This window comes from Ascaphus truei, chromosome 3 (assembly GCF_040206685.1).
Source record: "Ascaphus truei isolate aAscTru1 chromosome 3, aAscTru1.hap1, whole genome shotgun sequence".
Classification (NCBI taxonomy): domain Eukaryota; kingdom Metazoa; phylum Chordata; class Amphibia; order Anura; family Ascaphidae; genus Ascaphus; species Ascaphus truei.
The window spans coordinates 398,692,522-398,714,282 of record NC_134485.1 but is presented as its reverse complement, the minus strand read 5'-3'; the positions used below and the strand labels follow the sequence as shown (position 1 = coordinate 398,714,282).

Sequence of the window (21,761 nt, the reverse complement as noted above, 5' to 3'; positions counted from 1 at the left end):
GACAGAGGGTGACAGGGATAGACAGAGGGTGACAGGGATAGAAAGAGGGTGACAGGGATAGACAGGGGGTGACAGGGATAGACAGAGGGTGACAGTGTGTGACAGGGATAGACAGATGGTGACAGGGAGACAGGGCGAGACAGAGGGTGACAGGGTGAGACGGAGGGTGACAGGGCGAGACTGAGGATGACAGGGCGAGACTGAGGGTGACAGGGCGAGACTGAGGGTGACAGGGCAAGACTGAGGGTGACAGGGTGAGACAAAGGGAGACAGGGTGGGTGACACTCTCCCACTTACACACACACACACACACACACACACACACACACACACACACACACACACACACACACACACACACACTCTCCCACTTACACACACACACTCTCCCACTTACACACACACACTCTCCCACTTACACACACACACACACACACACACACACACACACACACTCTCCCACTTACACACACACACTCTCCCACTTACACACACACACTCTCCCACTTACACACACACACACACACACACACACACACACACACACACACACACACACACACACACACACACACACACACACTCTCTCCAACTTACACACACAGACACTCTCCCACTTACACACACACACAGACACTCTCACACACACACACACACACACACACACACACACACACACACACACACACACACACACACACACACACACACACACACACTCTCCCACTTACACACACACACTCTCCCACTTACACACACACACACACACACACACACACACACACACACACACACACACACACACACACACACACACACACACACACACACACACACTCTCCCACTTACACACACACACTCTCCCACTTACACACACACACACACACACACACACACACACACACACACACACACACACACACTCTCTCTCTCCAACTTACACACACAGACACTCTCCCACTTACACACACACACAGACACTCTCCCACTTACACACACACACACACAGACACCAACACCCTCCCCTCTGCGAGAGCGAGTGTCCGCCCTCTCAAATTCTTCTCTCTCCCTCTTATCAGCGGTGCCGACAGGAGATGAAATATAGCAGTGACCGGGCGGCTGCTCTTATGGCTGAAGCCGGCTCACTGCAGTGGTATGCTGCATCTCCCTCTCTCCCCCCACACCCCCCCACTCCCCCTCTCTTGCCTGCCATGAGAGTGAGGGAATCCAGCCTGGGGGGCTCCCTCCGCCTGCCTCGCCCACGATACACACGGAGGCAGCAGCAACACGAGCAGCACTTCCTCCAGCCACACAGCGCCGCTCCGCAGACACATCCAGCTAAAGCCACAATCTCCAGGCCACTCTCCGCATCTGGTCCCGGCAGTTGCTAGGAGATCCTTAGTGCGGGAGGGCGTGCCTGTATGCGTCTGAGTTTGGTGCATGGCGGAGCGTCACTGCAGTGCATCCAAGGGATGTCTGCGGCTGGGCTATTCTTCCGGGCGTCCCGCGTTGCTAGGTGACCCGCTTGATCGCATCCCGGCATCCTGAAATGAGCCGCAGCGGCACTCGACAGGGGGGTTAAATGCACTCGCCAGGGGGTTAAATGCACTCGCCCCGGGCAATTGGGGGGTGCATTTGTCAAACACTATATATATATATATATATATATATATATGGTACACCTATATTAATGACTGGCATGTATTAGCAAGAGCCCGCTACATAGCAATCACATTATTTATTTATGTATATACACACACACACACACACACTGATGTGCATCTGATTTAAACAGTAGTTGGATTCTTAAGCTTCCCCTCTTGAAGCTGAGTAGAGATATGTATGTACTGTATGTACGGTATGTACTGTATGTACTGTATGTACTGTATGTACTGTAGAGTGTTCATGTTTATTTCCCCACCGTTTGCAATACATTGGGAATAAGGATTCTCCCTTAGATCGTGCTGCACTTCATGCTGTTACGCCAGATCTGGACTAATGTCAAGTGTGCCGCTCCTTTCTGTTTGTTTTGTTTGCCAAGTAACATAATAGAAATCAATTTAAGATAATATTTTTGATGCCATGACAAAACACAAGGGGCCTGAGCACCATTTGGTTTCTACGAGACGGCTATAAATCTTGTGTTTGTAAAACATGCAGTTAAAGTTAAAACCTCACACATTAGGCGTATGTGTGTTGCTTTTGCACATCTAAGCAGAATAGTCTTTGGAATGTGGAGCTTTATGAATATTCCCAAATTCACAACACCCAATTTATTAAGACCACGACATGGAATAAATTATCAGATAGGGATTATATGTGATGTTGTTTCAGCATTCTGTTTTAATTAGCACTAAAATAGCTAACCCAGTGTAGGAAGACCGAGCGTGCATCTTCTATCTTCCCTTCAGATCTCATTAGTGTTCACTGTTTTAACTTGCAGGTCTACATTACAATGCACTCGGTATTCAGCAGCGGGATTTCTTGCCAAATCTAGAAGGAATTGAACTAATAATTGAAAAAAACGATTGCATCTTTCTGTAATTTAGCCACTGATAATAAATCTGCCAAATGAAATGTTACATTCTGTTAATGAAAAATTACATATCATAGATTTTTTGCTTTAGAGGTGCACTGCATATGAAATACTATTTGAATGCAATAAGGGTATTATATTTATATATGAGATCCAGCATGCCACCTACTAATATTGTAGGATTTATTATAACATATTGTAATATATCTAATTAATTTTCAGTGCCATTAAGGTCTGTAGAATGTCTGTAACATATTTACATTTATATTGAAGTTGTAGTCTTACAATTCATATCTGTAACACAATTTTGCAAGTCAAATGTCGAGGTTTCTATTAAATATGGCTTGCATTCCCAAATCGCACTTTTTATACGTCTTCCGTGCTCTTTGCATAATACCTACTTAATCATTAGTGCCGAGGTGGCCAACTCTAGTGCTCAAGGGCCACCGTGAGGTCAAGTTTTCAGGATATCCCTGCTTCAACGCAGGTGCCCAATCTTTGATTTTGTTGGTGACCCTTGAGGAAGGGAGTTGGTCACCCCTGGTATAGCATAACCTAAAGCTGCTGTTAATTGTTATATTTCATCTACTTTGTTTTTTTCAGGTCTAAATAGAAAGGTTGTTTACTCTCTTGTCGACTCTGCCGATGGGTATTTCACTGTAGACAGATCGTCCGGAATCATTATTTTGGAGCAGCCTCTCGATCGGGAACTACAATCCTCTTATAACATAACCGTTCAAGCATCAGACTTGGGTCCTGCCTTGACTTTATCTTCACTTGCTGTCATAACAATTATAGTACTGGATGTTAATGACAACCCCCCGGTCTTTGAAAGAAGAGACTATCTTGTCACAGTTTCGGAAGGCACCGCCCCTGGCACTCAAGTGATGTCTGTTTTTGCCGCAAGCAAAGATATCGGCACAAACGCTGAAATATTGTATGGCATCAGGTCGGGAAATGAGGGTGGAAACTTCAGGATCAATCCAAAAACAGGTTGGGGAAAAAAAAACGATTTCCGTGAAAAGGCTACATTATGATTACTTAAAATGCCAATAATTGGTCAAATCTACCTGGTTGGTATCAAAACTGGAAATTCTTATAGATGCTGAATAGTATTTTCCTTTGCTACATGGTCTGCATGTAGTGTATGGCCTTGGTCGAATGAACATTAAGGTTTCTATATGATTTCTGTAGGAAAAGAGCAGATAAAATCCTAAATCAAAATGCATATTTAATGGTACGCTTACCTTAATATAAAGGGATATGTTAATCATTGTGTTATGCTATTGAGGCAATATTTCTAGATACTACAAGATCATTAATGGGAACATAATACAGGAAAACAAAAATGCGGTTTTGGGTACAAGTATCTTGTCAATATGAATATTATTGGATCAATATTTAAGTCCTTCATCTCCTTTCACCATCCCCATAAAGTACATGACACATGAATGCAGCTGTATTTACTTTATAATAGTTGACGGCATACTGCGTTTAGCTAAAGATTGCTGACATTCCTTAACAAGTACTGATGACATTCTTCAGTATTTTGTACAATCCTTTTTTTTTTTTACAGGAGCGATTTCAGTTGTCAGTACTCTGGACTATGAAACGTGCAAGGATTTTTACCTGATAGTGGAAGCAAAAGACGGAGGTTCTCCCCCACTAAGTGCAGTGGCAACAGTAAACATTAACCTAACCGATGTTAATGACAACGCACCAACATTCAGCCAAGAGGTTTATAGTGCAGTCATAAGTGAGGATGCGTCTGTTGGGGATTCTGTAATTATGGTCAGTATTCTATTGCAATACCTAGTGGTTTACTTAATTTAGTCCATAATGATCTGTCTATTTGAATGTGCTTATTTGATATGCTTACTGCTTTTGTTATTTCCTCCGAACACAGTGTGGATTTTTTACTCTTGCCCTTTACAGGGTCATTTGTTTTGCTTTTAAATACTTTTAAAGGGGCTAAGCAAGTGCTCGTGGCTTGCCATTGTCTCGAAACACGAAGTAGTTTAGCTGTTATTGAATTACAGTTCTTACAAAAGAGTACACTTATCTCATAATCTTAAAAGCCACATGATCTATTCGCGTCTTAAAGGGTGGATAACAAAGTCCTCCATTAAATGTTTAAAACCCACAATTAATTTTGAATGTTGTGCCATAGGAAGTGACCTTCATAAATGAATTTTATTTTTAATCAAAGTATTACCTGCAGCAGTTTTAAAATGTGTGTTTAGGAAAAATGGAAATGCTGAAATATGTTACTTAGCGAAGGACTGGAGAAAACATTATCCTGATGAAGGGGCCTTGAACCTAGAAATGTTGACCTGCTCGTGTTATGCTTTTGCATTATTAAAATTACAATATGCTGCTTCCATTGCACATCTAGTGAGAAAATGTGCCTTTCTAATTTGAGGTGCTGTATCTTTTATAACAGGTTTTATTTTACATTGAATTTCATATTTGATTTTGTTTGGTAAATGCATATAAATTAACTACAAGCAAGGTTTAAAGGAGCAATTCATGCTTTTTTTGTATGATTGTTTTTTAACATGGGTCTGAAGCAGGGGGTCTGCGGAGCTGAATCCCGTTCATTTCAGCTCTGGGGACCCCCTGATTCCCGGGATACAGATCTTCAAAGGGATTGCCGGTATCTCGGAAAAGCGTAAAGCTCCCGCATCAGGCCTCGGCCATGTTACCTGCTGGCGTGCTGAGGCGCGCTGAGGCTCAGGTAAAGCGGGTGCTTTCCCTGGCCTTAGTCAGCGCGTTGTCAGGGGGCGTGTCGGGGGCGGGCCAGTGACGTCACAGAGCTGGTTCGCCCTCATTGGGCGAACCGCTCACGTGACCAGCCCTGCGCTCCGGCAAGCGGGGAAATCTAAAATTCTGGTAAGACCTGTGCTTGCGGAAACGTAGGTGAGCCCCTACTAAAGCCGCTCTAATTGCAACTGTAGGGGCTCAGTGATGAGAGGGAGCGCGTCTCAGCGCGGCTCCGCCAGAAAGCTGCAACCATGGACGAGGCCTCAAGTGGGCCAATTGGAAGCCGATCCTGATGATGTCACGGCTTCCTATTGGCCCGCAGGATACGGGAGCTCTGAAACTCCGCCATTACGTGAACCCTGGTAGCCGTGCAGAGCGGTTAACGGCACCTACTGCGGAGGTAAGTATCTTCGAAAGCAGGTGGTCCCTGGAACTGAAATGAACGTGGTTCAGCTCCAGAGACCCTCTGCTGCAATCCTGTGTTTAAAAAAAAAAAAAAACAATTCACAAAAAAATTGCCCACATGGTATGTCTCTTTAAAAATGTGCAGTTCTTCACCACTGTCATATCTACTTTGTTCCGCTTTCCTGATATAAAGGCCATGTAACACACCTTACTATTGTTTTTCTGTATACATATCAAGGTGTTTGCTGAAGACCGGGACAGTCCTTCAAACGGACAAATTAACTTTTCTGTAGTTAATGGCGATCAAGATAACCAGTTTACAGTCGATCCTGTCTTGGGACTTATCAAAGTTAAGGATAAACTGGACAGAGAAAGGGTATGATTATGCCGTTTGTCATGCCTAATTTCATACTACATATGCAATTGATGTTACTTAAGTCAGACAGAAGTTTGTAATTGTTTTTGTTTTCTGGACTAGATGAATAGACGACTGCTTCAGGCAACTACATGCAAGCCAACTATTTATAGTTGTTTCTTAAAAAATGGAGACCCCTAAACCATTATTTAAGTCCTAATAATATTGATTTCCATCTCTAATGTAGCTTTAAATAACTATATACAGTATGTACGTCAGTATTAGGGGATACGTTTTTTTATTTGGGATAACAATAGATATTATAAGACAACTTTTCAAGAGTTCTCCTTCCTTCCTCAGGTCAGCAATACTGATTTACTCAACATTCCAGGAGTTTAACAGAGATGTAAAAATCCAGATATCAATCTAAGACAGAACTTATGTAAGAGTCATGGCAGGGGATGGTATATATATAACCATATACAAACCCACACTACGAGGAAAGGGCTGCTGGGGGTGGTAACTTATCTTAAACGGAAGTAACTTTTGGGGATGGCAATAAATATTGCATCAATTTTTGTATTTACTGGAGGAATATTTGTATTTATAGTTCACCCATATAAGCAGTGTTTTTCAGAGCAGGCATTACAATTTAAGGAATTTAAAATGCAATACGGTAAGAGGAGTAGCAAGCATGAAAGTAAATATTAGGAAAAGCAATCCTTGTGTGTAATAATTTACAAATACAGTATAAACGGATTTGCATTACTTCTATAGATTTTTAGCCAGGCACAAAATAAGTCTTGGTGAGTAAAAAAGTGACAAAAACCCTCCAGTGTACAGTGTGCAGCAAATACAAAAATCCCTTATGAGCTCATTCACATGTCTCAGACAGGTCTGCAACCTGGCTTTTTACCATTATCTATTAGCATACAATGCTTCCACTGCACCAAAGGATTCTGGGAAATGACATGCAATTGAGCACACAGTATTTATATTACACTTCTTGTTATTAATTGCACATGCTTTCCTGAGGTCAGCGTGTAATCGTTCTTGGCTATCAACCTTTTTTTCCAATCAAATTGCAGTTATTTTTAGAGTTTTCTCTGATCCTTGTTTTATAGTATAACAGGTTTGTTAATTGGGTGTGAAGGGATTTAGTCCTTGTTTAACACGATTCTTCTCGCATACAGCATATAGATACACTGGGTCACTACTGTCTAAATACACTTTGACCAATGAGTCTGAAGCCTGCATAAACCAAACATAGCTTTACGGTTTTGTCTGCTCTAATGAATAGTGCAATTTGATGACTTATTTTTTATCATTGGAAGCAAAGAAAAGAAAAGAGAATGCTTTGTTGCGATGTATAATTTAATTCACAATCCCACTTGTCCATTCTTTCTTTGAAGGTTTCTGGGTACTCACTTCTGGTCCAAGCAAGAGACAGTGGCATTCTCCCTTTGTCTTCAACTGTGACAGTGAATATTGATATTTCAGATGTTAATGATAACAGTCCTCTCTTTACACCTGCCAACTATAGTGCTGTTATTCAAGTAAGTTTATGTTGTGCTCCAGCCAATAAATCTACCCTTAACAAATATGAAGTCTGCCGGCCAGTCACATCTGTGCTAAACCTTATTTACTTTTGCATACTGCTAGCCTGCCAACAAATCAATCATAATCTGGAATAAAAAACAAGATCTGTTTTACTCTCTCACAAAGAACATACAGTGCAACTTGTATCTATCTTGAAAGTAGAAAAGCAGGAGTGGCTCAGTGAGTAAACACAGTGACACTGAGAGTGTGAAGCAGTGGAACCTGATTCAAATTCTGGTGTCTCCTTATGACCTTAAATAAATCACTTTACCTCCCTGTGCATAGATTCTAAACTCATTTGGACAGGGACTGTGTCTGTACCAATTCCTATATGTTGCGTCCCGCTAACTATACTGTAATAGTGACGTGTGTCCAATGGGAGAAAAGCGCTATATGAAATAAAGTTATCTTAATATTTAAAAGTCACACATACATTTATTATCCATCACGAAAGTAAGACAGAAACAGGCACAAGCGCAACTTCTTCTTAGTAAAAAAAAATAGTTACATTAAAAGCCAGTAAGAAGAGGTTGCGCTTGTCCCTGTTTATGTGGGAGTCCTTTTCGGGGCCCGGAAGAGACGGGGTACCCGGCCTTACAGGACAGAGCAGCAGCCCTTTCTTTGAACTTATAGGACTTTTTACTATTCTATTTTTTTTTTTTAACTCAGATCATGTCACTTAAGTTGAGCACAGATTTTGTTTTGTCAATGAAAAGAGTGTGTCTAAGAAAAGCAAAGGAAATGAATGACGTGGCCTATATTTGTACTTCAATCTGCCTCCCAACATATACTTCAGGGCTCAGTGATAAATATTCACACTTGCCAGAGGATTGAAATGTCACGCTGACATTTCTCACTCACATATGTCGACTATTATTTTGCAAAAGCACAGGATAAGCGTTTTTCCTTCTAGGAGAATAAATTGTTTAACATTTTCCCAGGAAATTATTAATGGTGATACAATACATTTTCCCAGCACCTGCTTATGAAAGAGCCACCTTCTGTTTTGTGCATCATAATGATTGGAACATTTGTAATATGTGATGCAGGCTGCTGGTCAGGTCAGTGTTAAGTTAAACTTCCAAAGAGGCACTGCCGCTTGCCTAATCACTCAAGAAAATGATTGATACTGACATTTGCCCAATAAATCATGACAATTTGTCCCTACTAGCAGCCCCTTTTGAAGATCTGAAATTAATAGCCCTAATTTTTCAGGCAGTAAAGCTGTGCCATGTAGAAATTCGACCTTCTGTGAGCCTTACTTGGATTCTAAAAAAAAAAAGAGTTGTGTGCGCCGAGCATGCGCATTTTAAGTGAAACTTCTTTGTCTTTGGTCACTGTTTTGTCCCAGATATTGTATTTGTGATAGTGATATTTTTAATTAATTAAAATTCAAAACACAAAGTCAGTGGGAAAACGCAAAGAAGTTTGACTTAGAACGCGTGTGCTCGGCTCACACCTCTGTTTTAGCTATTTGCACCTATATAGTTATACTAACTGTCTCTGTGTGTGTGTGTGTGTGTGTGTGTGTGTGTGTGTGCCTGCCTTTGTGTGTGTGTGTGCCTGCCTGTGTGTGTGTGTGTGTGCCTGCCTCTGTGTGTGTGTCTACCTCTGTGTGTGTGTGCCTGCCTCTGTGTGTGTGTGTGTATGTGTGCGCCTGCCTCTGTGTGTGTGTGTGTGTGCCTGCCTCTGTGTGTGTCTGCCTCTGTGTGCTTGCCTCTCCTCTGTGTGTGTGTGACTGTGTGCCTGCCTCTGTGTGTGTGTCTGCCTCTGTGTGCTTGCCTCTCCTCTGTGTGTGTGTGTGTGTGTGTGTGCCTGCCTCTGTGTGTGTGTCTGCCTCTGTGTGCTTGCCTCTCCTCTGTGTGTGTGTGTGTGTGTGTGTGTGTGTGTGTGTGTGTGTGTCTGTGTGCTTGCGTGCCTGCCTGCCTGCCTCTTATGTGTGTGTGTGTGTGTCTGCCTGTGTGTGTGTCTACCTCTTGGTGCCTCTGTCTCCCAAGCGCCGAGTCCGCTATATAAATATATATAGTCAAAGATACATTCCAAGATGCACTGTTTTTAAGTAAAAACCTTTCTTGCTTTATCCATTGTAACATTGCCGGAAGAAGAGATCAGTGTATCTCAAAAGCTCGCACAAATAAAAGCATTTTGTTAGCCACAGAATGGTATCGTCTATTCATTTTTGTTTTTTATATATATATATATATATAAAATCAAAAAATAAATAGATGATAAAGTGAAAAACAGGCCCAAACAGATAAAAGGGTTGAACACTAAATGTGAACCAATATTAACTTAAATAAGTGAAAAACAAGAATAAATAAATTCACGTGTATACAGTTCCACCCCCTGCTCTGACCCACTGGGAGGGGTAGTCTTCACTCGTCCCCAAAGGTTACAATAGTAGACACGAGATCCAGGGGGAGCATGGGGAAGAAACAAACAAATCTAAGTGCAGCAGAATGGTAATGGGTTAAATGTAAGTTTCCACAAACTTACATTTAACCCATTACCATTCTGCTGCACTTAGATTTGTTTGTTTCTTCCCCATGCTCCCCCAGGTATACAGTATATTGCATTGCAAGGCAATCTTCCTTCCCAATAAAAAATACATGAAGTAACCCCTTGGAAACCATAGTGGTCATAAATAGTATTGTATTGTATGTCTTTATTTATATAGCGCCATTAATGTACATAGCGCTTCACAGTAGTAATACACGGGGGAATCAAATAAATAACAGATAATATAAATAACAGGTTATGGGAATAAGTTCTTCAGACATAAAAGTAACATTAAGGAAGAGGAGTCCCTGCTCCGAGGAGCTTACAATCTAATTGGTAGGTAGGGAGAACGCACAGAGACAGTAGTGGGCATTATGCATGCCATCATGGCCACTATGGCTTAAGGGGTTAATATACAGGTCATGGCTAAATGGTTTGGCCTAGTCCAGGGTATTGACTTGGGCTTCGGATATTGTTAAGGTAATAAAGGAAGCCAAAGTGGTCCAATTCAGAACTCTGGACAGGGCCAAATAATTTTCTGCTACCTGATGTTAGGTGTTTCCGCTTCCAGCACCTAGCGCCAGGTAAAGCCATGTTAAAAAAAAAAATAGAATTAACCAATGCGTTATTTCCAGCTTTAACCGACTGCTGAGGATATGTGTTGAGGTGCTCCCCACGTCTTGCATATCATTAGCACAAACGTCCATTAAAGCTAACGGAAGGCCATCGTTACTGAAACAAGGCACTTAACGGCCCGCTAATAAGCTTTGAAGATACCCGTTAACACATAACGATACGTTAACTTCAGTTAAGTATTAAACAGACTTCTGAGAATCTACCCCAAAGTGACTGGCCGATTGTCACAAGGAGCTGACACTTTTAAAGTTTAAAACAGGGGAGCCTGATTCAAATCCCAGTTTGGTTGTTATCAGAGTCAGCGCCTGTACTCACTGAGCCACTGCTTCAGCACTGTGTAGTGTACAGGTATGGCACACACTGCTGAGTCAGTCACGAGGCACACAGGATGAGGTGGGTACAGTATGCAGTGGGTATAGCTATCTTGCACTTTACAATAACGTTAATGAAATATATGTTTATTTAAGCCATGATCGAAGTTTCGTTCCTTGGTGGGACTTTTCTCAAGATGGAAGTAGAGTCAAATATAAAGTATTTTCCCACGAAATAAAAAATGGTACAAATATCACATCAGTAATTAGCATACGCGACTTTATTGTATTAGCATATCATTTTATAGTTTACATAATCACATTTTTAGATAGTGTTGACTATATACAGTATTGTTATTTTCCCAAGGTTAGTTAGCGCCTTTACTCACTGAGCCACTGCTTCTGCCCTTATAGATACAGTGCCCACTACACATGTTTGTACACAGTATACAAATGTAGCCAGTTTTTTTCTATTTACTGATGATGCAGAATATTGCGTTATAAAACTACACTTGCCTAAACAAGTGAAAAAGACCCCTATATAACTAGCACTCATGAGAAAATGATATGATGTGTACAAAATAAACCTTAACCTTTATTGGTTTATAAAATAATAAATGGGAATAAACACAGACACACAACACTAATCGTAAAAATAAGTATTAAACCAACCACCTCCTAATCCAAGACCACAATGATAGGGGTGGTAGACAAAGGAACTATTAAGGACTGGCATCTAAAAATATTATGGTCCTAATGTAGATGATGCCTCAGGGTGGTGAATATATATAAGTATGGAAAGGTGTGGTATGCATGTATAATGTAAAGGACAGTCTCACACCATGCAGACCACTCCTGATTAAATTGTCACTCTAGAACGGTAATGTAAACGAAAGAGATGACACTGTCAAATAGCCCTTGTAAGCAACACAGATAAAATTACATGGTATCAAAAATGAAGCTGCAATGTAGCTATGGATGTATGCTTGGTGAATGGAGAGACCAAGATTTGTTGTATATATAGCTAACGGTCAGAATATCCATTCAGCATACTGACACTGGTATATAAATGCATCAAAATACCAGAGCCTAATAGGAGCAGTATATGATGGAATAAACTGCTACTCAGTTACTCTATGATGGCAGCGGTAACTTATTAGTAATTGTGTCTTATTCATTAATTCGGCTTTTTTTTTTTTATCATCGACAATTAAATCCACTGGTGCATTTTAACAACCCAATCCGAGGAGTTAGCAATCCGCTGGTGGATTTCTGAATCCATGGATTGGATTGTTAAAATCTCCCAGCTGATTGTATCCAATGGCGATCTTGGATTACTCCGCACAGATTGAAACTGGAACAATCCGTCGACGGATTTGACACCTCGGAAGGGATTTTGAATGGAAAGCTCGGAAAAGTCTGTGAAGCGGATTTGGACAGTTTTGCCCGTCTCTTATGGTGTCTAGTAGTTACTATTTGTTTTGGTTGAATAGGGGAGGAGAAAGTGGGACATTCACAATTCACGTGTTTTAATATTTGTTTTTTTTTTTTAGGAGAACAAACCTGTTGGAACAAGCATTGTACAGCTAGTAGTGACAGACAAAGATTCTTTCCACAATGGCCCACCCTTTACATTTACTATTTTAAGTGGCAATGAAAGTGGCAAATTCTTCTTGGACCAGAATGGGGTTTTACATTCAGCAATAATTTTTCAACATACGGTTGCAAATGAGCATCTGCTCTCTGTACAGGTAATAAACTACAGTACATTTAAGATTTCCATGTTGAAAAAAATCACAAGATTTCTTTTGCCACTTGTAGCTCATAAGAAATAATGTGGGACTTGCAGAGGATATTGGTCTCTTTCTTTCTATGGCTCTGATTCAACAGTGTTCATGAACAGTGGCGTGTGTTTGCAAAAATGTATCGCTTTGCTTCTCAAATATACATTTTGATACTTTCTCCTAATTCAATAGAAGTTATATATACATTTGCGAAGTGCAATTAAGTATTGTATCGGCAAAAGCATAAAATGCGAAAGATCTCCAATATTGAACTATCAAAAAAATGTGTGATAAATATTACTGGGCTTGTGAAGTCTGAGAGCCATTTCCCCTAAGCACACAGATAGGGGAGGATTTTAGGGGAAAGCAACTATATATTGTGATTTTTGTTATTTGTCAATTGTCTTTTTGTGGTTGTTCCAGTTTGTATAAATGAGTGGAGGCCCCCTGAGACGAAATTGGTTATTGATTAAGAGATATATTCCCATTTTTTTCTTTTCCTTACTCAAAAAGTTCATAAATGTTGTAATGCAATGTTACAAGGGAGAGGGAGAGAGAGAGACAGTTGCATGAATACAAATGTATGGAACTGTTCGGGACACATAGCGGTGGCCTAAACCGAGCCGCAGCTTCATGAGTCACTATCGTGACACGAGAACTCTCTTCCCATGAGTGCTAAAGGCCATGTCCATGCATACTGCGCTATATGAATTCACACACAGCTGTCTCTTACACATACAAATGTACAATGTAATTATACCCCAATATACCAATGGGGACCATATAGTATCTACGGACATTAATAGTAAAGCAACACCTTCTTACATTTCTACACCTACCCACACCATTGGTATACACTCCCACTCCACACAAACCTTTTGTAATGCGCTATATACACTGTGGGAGCTTTATACATTTATATTTACACAATACATATACATACATACATACATACATACTGTACATCAGGCCTGCCCAACTCGTAAAGTGAGAAGGGCCGAACTGCTCCAAGGAAAAAAAATTTGGGCCGCACGGGTTAAATAGTCATCATCATCATCATCATCATCATCATCATCATCATCATCATCATCATCATCATCATCATCACCATCACCATCACCATCATCATCATCATCATCTCTCCTCCAGCACCTCTCCATCATCATCATCATCATCTCTCCTCCAGCACCTCTCCATCATCATCATCCTCATCTCTCCTCCAGCACCTCTCCATCATCATCATCCTCATCTCCCCCAGAACCCCTCACTATCAACCTTTATGATACTCCCCATCTATCTCTCATACCCCCATCTCTCCCCCTCACCCACACAATACCACCCTCCACATCAAAAACACAATACCCCCTCCACATCCCCCCAGCCCATTCCATGTCAGCAGCCCCCCCCCCCAAGTCAGCATCCCATGTCCGCGTCCCCCCCATGTCTCTCTTCCCTCAATATAACACTCTCTCCCCCTCCCCTAAATCACACCCTCTCCCCCTCCTCTCAATGACACTCTCCCCCTCCTCTCAATGACACTCTCCCCCTCCCCTCAATATGACACTCTCCCCCTCCCCTCAATATGACACTCTCCCCCTCCCCTCAATATGACACTCTCTCCCCCTCCACTCAATATGACACTCTCTCCCCCTCCCCTCAAAATGACACTCTCCCCCTCCCCTCAATATGACACTCTCTCCCCCTCCCCTCAATATGACACTCTCCCCCTCCCCTCAATATGACACTCTCCCCCTCCTCTCAATATGACTCTCTCCCCCTCCCCTCAATATGACACTCTCCCCCTCCCCTCAATATGACACACTCTCCCCCTCCCCTCAATATGACACTCTTCCCCTCCCCTCAATATGACACTCTGTCTCCCTCCCCTCAATATGACACTCTCTCTCCCCTCAATATGACACTCTCCCTCCCCTCAATATGACACTCTCCCTCCCCTCAATATGACACTCTCTCTCTCCCTCCCCTCAATATGACACTCTCTCCCTCCCCTCAATATGACACACTCGCCCTCCCCTAAATGACACGCTCTCCCCCTCCCCTCAATATGACACTCTCTCCCTCCCCTCAATATGACACACTCCCCCTCCCCTAAATGACACGCTCTCCCCCTCCCCTCAATATGACACTCTCTCCCCCTCCCCTCAATATGACACTCTCTCCCTCCCCTCAATATGACACTCTCTCCCTCCCCTCAATATGACACTCTCTCCCCTCAATATGACACTCTCTCTCCCTCCCCTCAATATGACACTCTCTCTCTCCCTCCCCTCAATATGACTCTCTCCCCCTCCCTCCAATGTGACACTCTCCTCCTCCCCTCAATATGACACTCTCCCCCTCCCCTCAATATGACACTCTCTCCCCCTCCCCTCAATATGACACACTCTCACCCTCCCCTAAATCACACCCTCTCCCCTCCTCTCAATATGACACTTTCCCCCTCCCCTCAATATGACACTCTCCCCCTCCCCTCAATATGACACACTCTCTCTCCCTCCTCTCAATATGACACTCTCTCTCTCCTTCCCCTCAATATGACACTCTCCCTCCCCTCAATATGACACACTCCTCCTCCCCTAAATGACACGCTCTCCCCCTCCCCTCAATATGACACTCTCTCTCTCCCTCCCCTCAATATGACACTTTCTCTATCTCCCTCCCCTCAATATGGCACTCTCTCCCCCTCCTCTCAATATGACACTCTCCCCCTTCCCTCAATATGACACACTCTCCCCCTCCCCTCAATATGACACACTCTCCCCCTCCCCTCAATATGACACTCTCCCCCTCCCCTCAATATGACACTCTCTCCCCCTCCCCTCAATATGACACTCTCCCCCTCCCCTCAATATGACACACTCTCCCCCTCCCCTCAATATGACACTCTCCCCCTCCCCTCAATATGACACACTCTCCCCCTCCCCTCAATATAACACTCTCTCCCCCTCCCCTCAATATGACACTCTCTCTCCTCAATATGTCACTCTCTCTCTCCCTCTCTTCAATATGACACTCTCCCCCTCCCCTAAATGACACTCTCTCCTCTCAATATGACACTCTTTCCCCCTCTCCTCAATATGACACTCTCTCCCCCCTTGCAACTCACATCATACCCCCCCTTCACCTCACATCACTTCCCCCCCCTGCACCTCACATGTCAGCAGCCCCCCCCTCACATGCCAGCAGCCCACCCACCCCTCACATGCCAGCAGCCCACCCACCCCTCACATGCCAGCAGCCCCCCTCCCTCACATGTCAGCAGCCCACCCCCCCTCACATGTCAGCAGCCCACCCCCCCTCACATGTCAGCAGCCCACCCCCCTCACATGTCAGCAGCCCACCCCCCTCACATGTCAGCAGCCCACCCCCCTCACATGTCAGCAGCCCACCCCCCCTCACATGTCAGCAGCCCACCCCCCCCTCGCATGTCAGCAGCCCACCCCCCCCTCACATGTCAGCAGCCCACCCCCCCTTCACATGTCAGCAGCCCACCCCCCCTCACATGTCAGCAGCCCACTCCCCCTCACATGTCAGCAGCCCACCCCCCCTCACATGTCAGCACCCCCCCTCACATGTCAGCAGCCCACCCCCCCTCACATGTCAGCACCCCCCCCTCACATCCAGCCCGTTTTTCACACACCCCCACCTCTCTCTCACACACACACACACACACACACACACACACACACACACACACACACACACACACACACACACACACACACACACACACACACACACACACACACACACACACACACACACACACACACACACACACACACACCTCTACCTCTTTTAGATCAGCACATCCTCTCTCCCCGGTACTAAGCCCCGCCCCCGGCATGCTCTGACCTCCCTGGCATCCTGCATCCTCCTCATGTGCTTCTGCCCCCGCGCACTGCAAAACCCGGGGGCGGGGGGGGGCGGTGGAGGGGGATGAATCGTTGCCATTTTTTTAAACTTTAAAAAAAAATTTTTTTTTTTTTTTTTTTTAATTTATTTCATTAATTAACTGGCGCCCGGCCGAAGTCACCTCGGGCATGCGGCCCGCGGGCCGTATGTTGTGCAGCCCTGCTGTACATACACACACGCACACACTCTTTCATCACTAACATTCAGGAATCATTTAACACCTTGTAATAAATAGCATACTGCACAGAGGGGAGGGGTAGGTTTCAGTCACAGATACATTCCAGGATGCCCTGTTTTTAAATAAAAACCTTGCCTTGCTTTATTCATTGTAACATCGCCGGAAGAAGAGATCAGTGTATCCCGAAAGCTCGCACAAATAAAAGCATTTCGTTAGCCACAGAACGATATCGTTTATTTGTTTTTGATTTTTTTAAATCTATATATATATAAAACTTGAATAGTCCCTGCACAATGACTGTTATATACAGATATAGATATATCACTCTTTAAAAACAATTAAAATATGAATTTAAGAAGTCTAAAAATATAAGTTTGTTATTATTCAGTAAGTCTGTATAACATATATTGTAATGTCTCCACTGCTCCTTTCCTCCGCGTAGTCCGGGTGCTTGTTGTGCCCAACTTCCCCTTCACCAGGCCTTCACCAGGCCTTCACCAGGCCTTCACCAGGCCTTCACCAGGCCTTCACTAGGCCTTCACCACCACCATCTAAGGCTGTCTCACATTTTAATCTGGTCTGTAACTGTTTCATACGCCCATAATATATATTTTCTTTAACTGCGCACGCAATGTCTTGTATATAATGTATACCCTGTTCATTTATGTAACTGTATTTGTAACCATGTATTATTTGTCTTACTCTGTGCCCAGGACATACTTGAAAACGAGAGGTAACTCTCAATGTATTACTTCCTGGTAAAAATATTTTATAAATAAATAAATCTCATACAAATGTCAAACTCCTCTTCAAGGGCGCTTTGAAGACACAGAGATAAAGACAGATGCCTCTCTATATTGATCAAGTGGTTTATTAATACAAAATAATTAAAACACTACAAAAAGAATGCACCCACAAAGCATAGAAATCATGCGCATATACTGAAAGTCTTGTTTATCCCTCACAATTTTCCAATTGGATGCTGTATCCTCACCCTCCTCAGGCACCTCGTCCGGGGGTGCGTGTGCGCCTCTAGTAGATGATGCCAGAATGCACACAATTGTTTGTAGAATTTTTGTATTGATAAATAATGGTACTGTATTATTTTTAATTAAGCTGATTCTTCAGTTGCATTGCTGTGGTGGCATTATGTTGCTATAATTAACTACGGGTAAATACTATATGTATGTAGTATTGGGTAATTTGTGTTGATGTTATATATAAAATATTATTCATTTTTCCATCTTGTTTCAAACAGGTGACAGACTCGGGTAAACCCCCTCTGACTTCACAGACCTACGTTCAGATCAGAGTCATTGAAGAGAGCATTCATAAACCCACAGCTATTCCACTGGAGATTTATATTGTCACCATGGAAGATGACTTCCCTGGCGGAGTGATAGGCAAGATTCATGCCACCGATCAAGATGTTTACGATGCGCTCTCCTACGCTCTGAAATCAGAGCAGAAAAGTTTGTTCAAAGTTAACAACCATGATGGAAAAGTCATTGCTCTCGGAGGCCTGGATGGAGGCAAATACACATTGAATGTTTCTGTTAGTGATGGCCGGTATCAAGTATCAATAGATGTTACAGTCCATGTGGAACAATTGGTTCAAGACATGCTGCACAATGCAGTCACTATACGTTTTGAGAATACCTCTCCAGAGGACTTTGTCGGGCTTCATATGCATGGATTTCGTCGCACCCTCCGCAATGGGGTTCTCACACAGAAAGAAGATAGCCTCCATATTATCAGCATTCAGCCAGTGGCCGGCACAAACCAACTTGACATGCTATTTGCCGTGCAGATGCAAAGCGGTGGATTCTACAAGCCTGCGTATTTGATTCAGAAGCTGTCAAATGCAAGGAGACATTTGGAAAATGTGATTCGTATCTCTACTATCTTGGAAAAGAATTGTTCGGGACTGGACTGTCACGAGCAGCACTGCGAACAAACGCTCTCTATAGATTCCCACTCGTTAATGACCTACAGCACAGCACGAATTAGTTTTGTGTGCCCACGCTTTTACAGAAATGTGCGGTGTACATGCAACGGTGAGTACGGTCCCCTCACAAGTAGAAGACTCTTTCATATCTTTAACTGTCAGGACATCCACATTGTATATATATCAGGAGTGGCCAACTCCAGTCCTCAAGGGCCACCAACCGGTCAGGTTTTAAGGATTCCCCTGCTTCAGCACAGGTGGATCAATCAGTGGCTCAGTCCTGATATACATATTATAATAGCTATTTATTATTATTTTTCAAGACTCTTGACAGATTAAGAAATTGTGTCAAATAACTTGCTGTTTTCAAGTTAAGAGAATAATCTTTCTTATGATTAACGATCTACAATCTTAGACACTACCCTACAACATAGATAAAAAATGTAATTATTAGGCTTCAACTTTCTACCCTGCTGGGGATGATTGCAGGGTTTTATGTTTTTTTAGAAAATCAGCACAAAACTGTGGTAGTGGTCTCAGTTTGATTATACATTGCTGGAAAGAAGCAGGTCTACCACAAGTGCTATAAGTAGACCAGCAGCTGTGACTATTGTTTCGTCATTCATCATGTTTGCTGAGGCGGGGGATAGGGATTATCATTTCTTGTACCACTGAAATGGTAAACATAGGTTAGCTATTGAAAACAAATTAAATAATGCATTTGCCTGGACCACTGAAAAGATCCCAATAGATTTGACCTGATATTTATAGTACTTAGACTTAGAGAAACAATGGTTCTCTTGTGGACTCAAATTGGAAGGCTGGAGTATTTTTTTCCCGCAAGGGTTGTGTGCTAAAACACAGAGAAAATAGATTTTGATGTTTCTGTCAAAGTATTGTGACACCGTTTAATTGCATTAAAAATTCCTATGCAGGTTCATTTTTAATCTTACACATTTTCAGTAAGTGTTCTTTATTTCCCTTCTATTTTTTGTCTTTATACATGGCCTTCAGAGTCTGCATAATTACATTAATGGTGGAACGGTAATATTTTCGGGGATCGTGCAAAACCTTTTGACCGCTGCTTTCATCCACAGCTCATTCGTCTACATTACATGTATTCAATCACTTATCATATACTGCTTTTCTCTAGAATATTGTGCCTGTCCTTCTGTCCTCGGTTTTAAATAGATGGGCAGAGGGAGTTCTGAAAAGCGTCGGCTGTAGGTAAAATTACAATGTACACAACAAAGAAAATGTTATATTGGTGGGAGAAGACTCTCATAAAACATGGTTAGTGTTAAACCCAAAGAGCCTCTTCAAACACGCCAAGTTACGTCTTATAATCAAGTTCAGTGAAGACACATGGAAATGGGAATGAACCTTAATCTAGAACATCTTGAATTGATTTTTACCAAATGTCACAGATGTGTTACATTCATAGAAATAAAATATGGGTCATTGAATTCCATGCAGCGCACACATTTTTTCTTTTTTTGGCTCTTACTTTTACATAAACTATCATAGTAAGGTTGCTCCCCATCCCTCCCACCTCGCCATTCTATATGGAAAGGAAAATACAGGGAATTGCTCTGTTTCACAATGGCACATGTAACTGGGGAAGATTGCTGAACATCCGCATTTTGTGGTGGGGTTTTCAACCGCACAACCCTAAAAACGTGAAGTTTGGAGTGGGTCGGTTTAGCACTTTTTTTTTTGCTATCAAGGAAGAAACAAAATACATTGTCTGCATATTTAGGGCCTCATGCAGAGAGCAGCGTTATCGGGAAAAGCGCCATCCTGATCTGCCACTTCGGCTGATATAGAATAAGCTCCTTAGTCCTCAAGCCCTTCCCCCCCAACAGGTCAGGTGTTCAGGCTATCCCAGCTTCAGCACAGGTGGCTCAATCTGTCCCAGCTTCAGCACAGGTGGCTCAATCTGTCCCAGCTTCAGCACAGGTGGCTCAATCCTCCAGTCCCTTCTTCAGCACAGGTGGCTCAACCAGAGGCTCAGTCTTTGACTGAGCCTCTGATTGAGCCACCTGTGCTGAAGCTGGGATATCCTAAAAAACCTGACCTGTTGAGGGGGGGCTTGTGGACTGGAGTTGAGCACCCCTGAGATAGGCTACTGACCCAATCACGGACTGAGGCATTGATTGTCACCTATGCTGAAGCAGGGACTGATTGAGCCACCTGAGCTGCAGCTGGGTCCGATTGAGCCACCTGTGCTAAAGCAGGGATATCCTGAAAACCTGACCTGTTGGAGAAGGGGGAGGGGGGGGGGGACTTGAGGGCTGGAGCGCCCCTGATGTAGGGAGCCAGACTCCTTCGCAAGCTTGTGTTATAGGAATTCTATTCAAAAGTTCAGCTTGTCAGTCACACTAAAGACCTCATCTAGATTAGTAACTGAACCATGTCATTTTTGAAAACAGTAATTTACCCATTTCCCCCCAAATATCTCTGTGTAATACGAGTCTTGAAATGTAATGGTATAATGGTAACCATTTCTGTCAATGCTACAGTAGCTAGCCATTTCAACTACTGTAATTGATTATACAGTAAGTTATAAATATTACTGCCAGATGGAGCTTATTTAAGTAAAGGATCCACTGTATATGTTTCTTTTTACACACTTAAATATAGTTTCTATATATTTACCTGTTCAGTGCTGGAAGTTCATTTTTGGAGCAGGTTGGAGTCAGAAAGATGTTGGTTCATTTTTAAATATGTTGCTCGCGTTACAAAACAATTTAAAGAATTTACAAATGAAAAAAGAGCAACTTACACTCAATTCATAAGTAAGATGTCTAC

At 42.8% G+C, this 21,761-nt stretch overlaps 1 protein-coding gene across 7 annotated transcripts in view; it reads left to right on the top strand.

Annotated features, from left to right (window-relative positions):
- The window catches only part of FAT3 (FAT atypical cadherin 3), a 555,353-nt gene that overhangs the window by 491,095 nt on the left and 42,497 nt on the right, over positions 1-21,761 (top strand). For all 7 annotated transcript variants that reach the window (XM_075592531.1, XM_075592536.1, XM_075592534.1 and 4 more), the window contains 6 exons: positions 3,140-3,529; positions 4,113-4,327; positions 5,943-6,080; positions 7,472-7,615; positions 12,658-12,855; positions 18,261-19,059. In XM_075592531.1, coding sequence (XP_075448646.1) covers positions 3,140-3,529; positions 4,113-4,327; positions 5,943-6,080; positions 7,472-7,615; positions 12,658-12,855; positions 18,261-19,059 — 1,884 coding nt within the window. The remainder of the gene's footprint in view (positions 1-3,139; positions 3,530-4,112; positions 4,328-5,942; positions 6,081-7,471; positions 7,616-12,657; positions 12,856-18,260; positions 19,060-21,761) is intronic.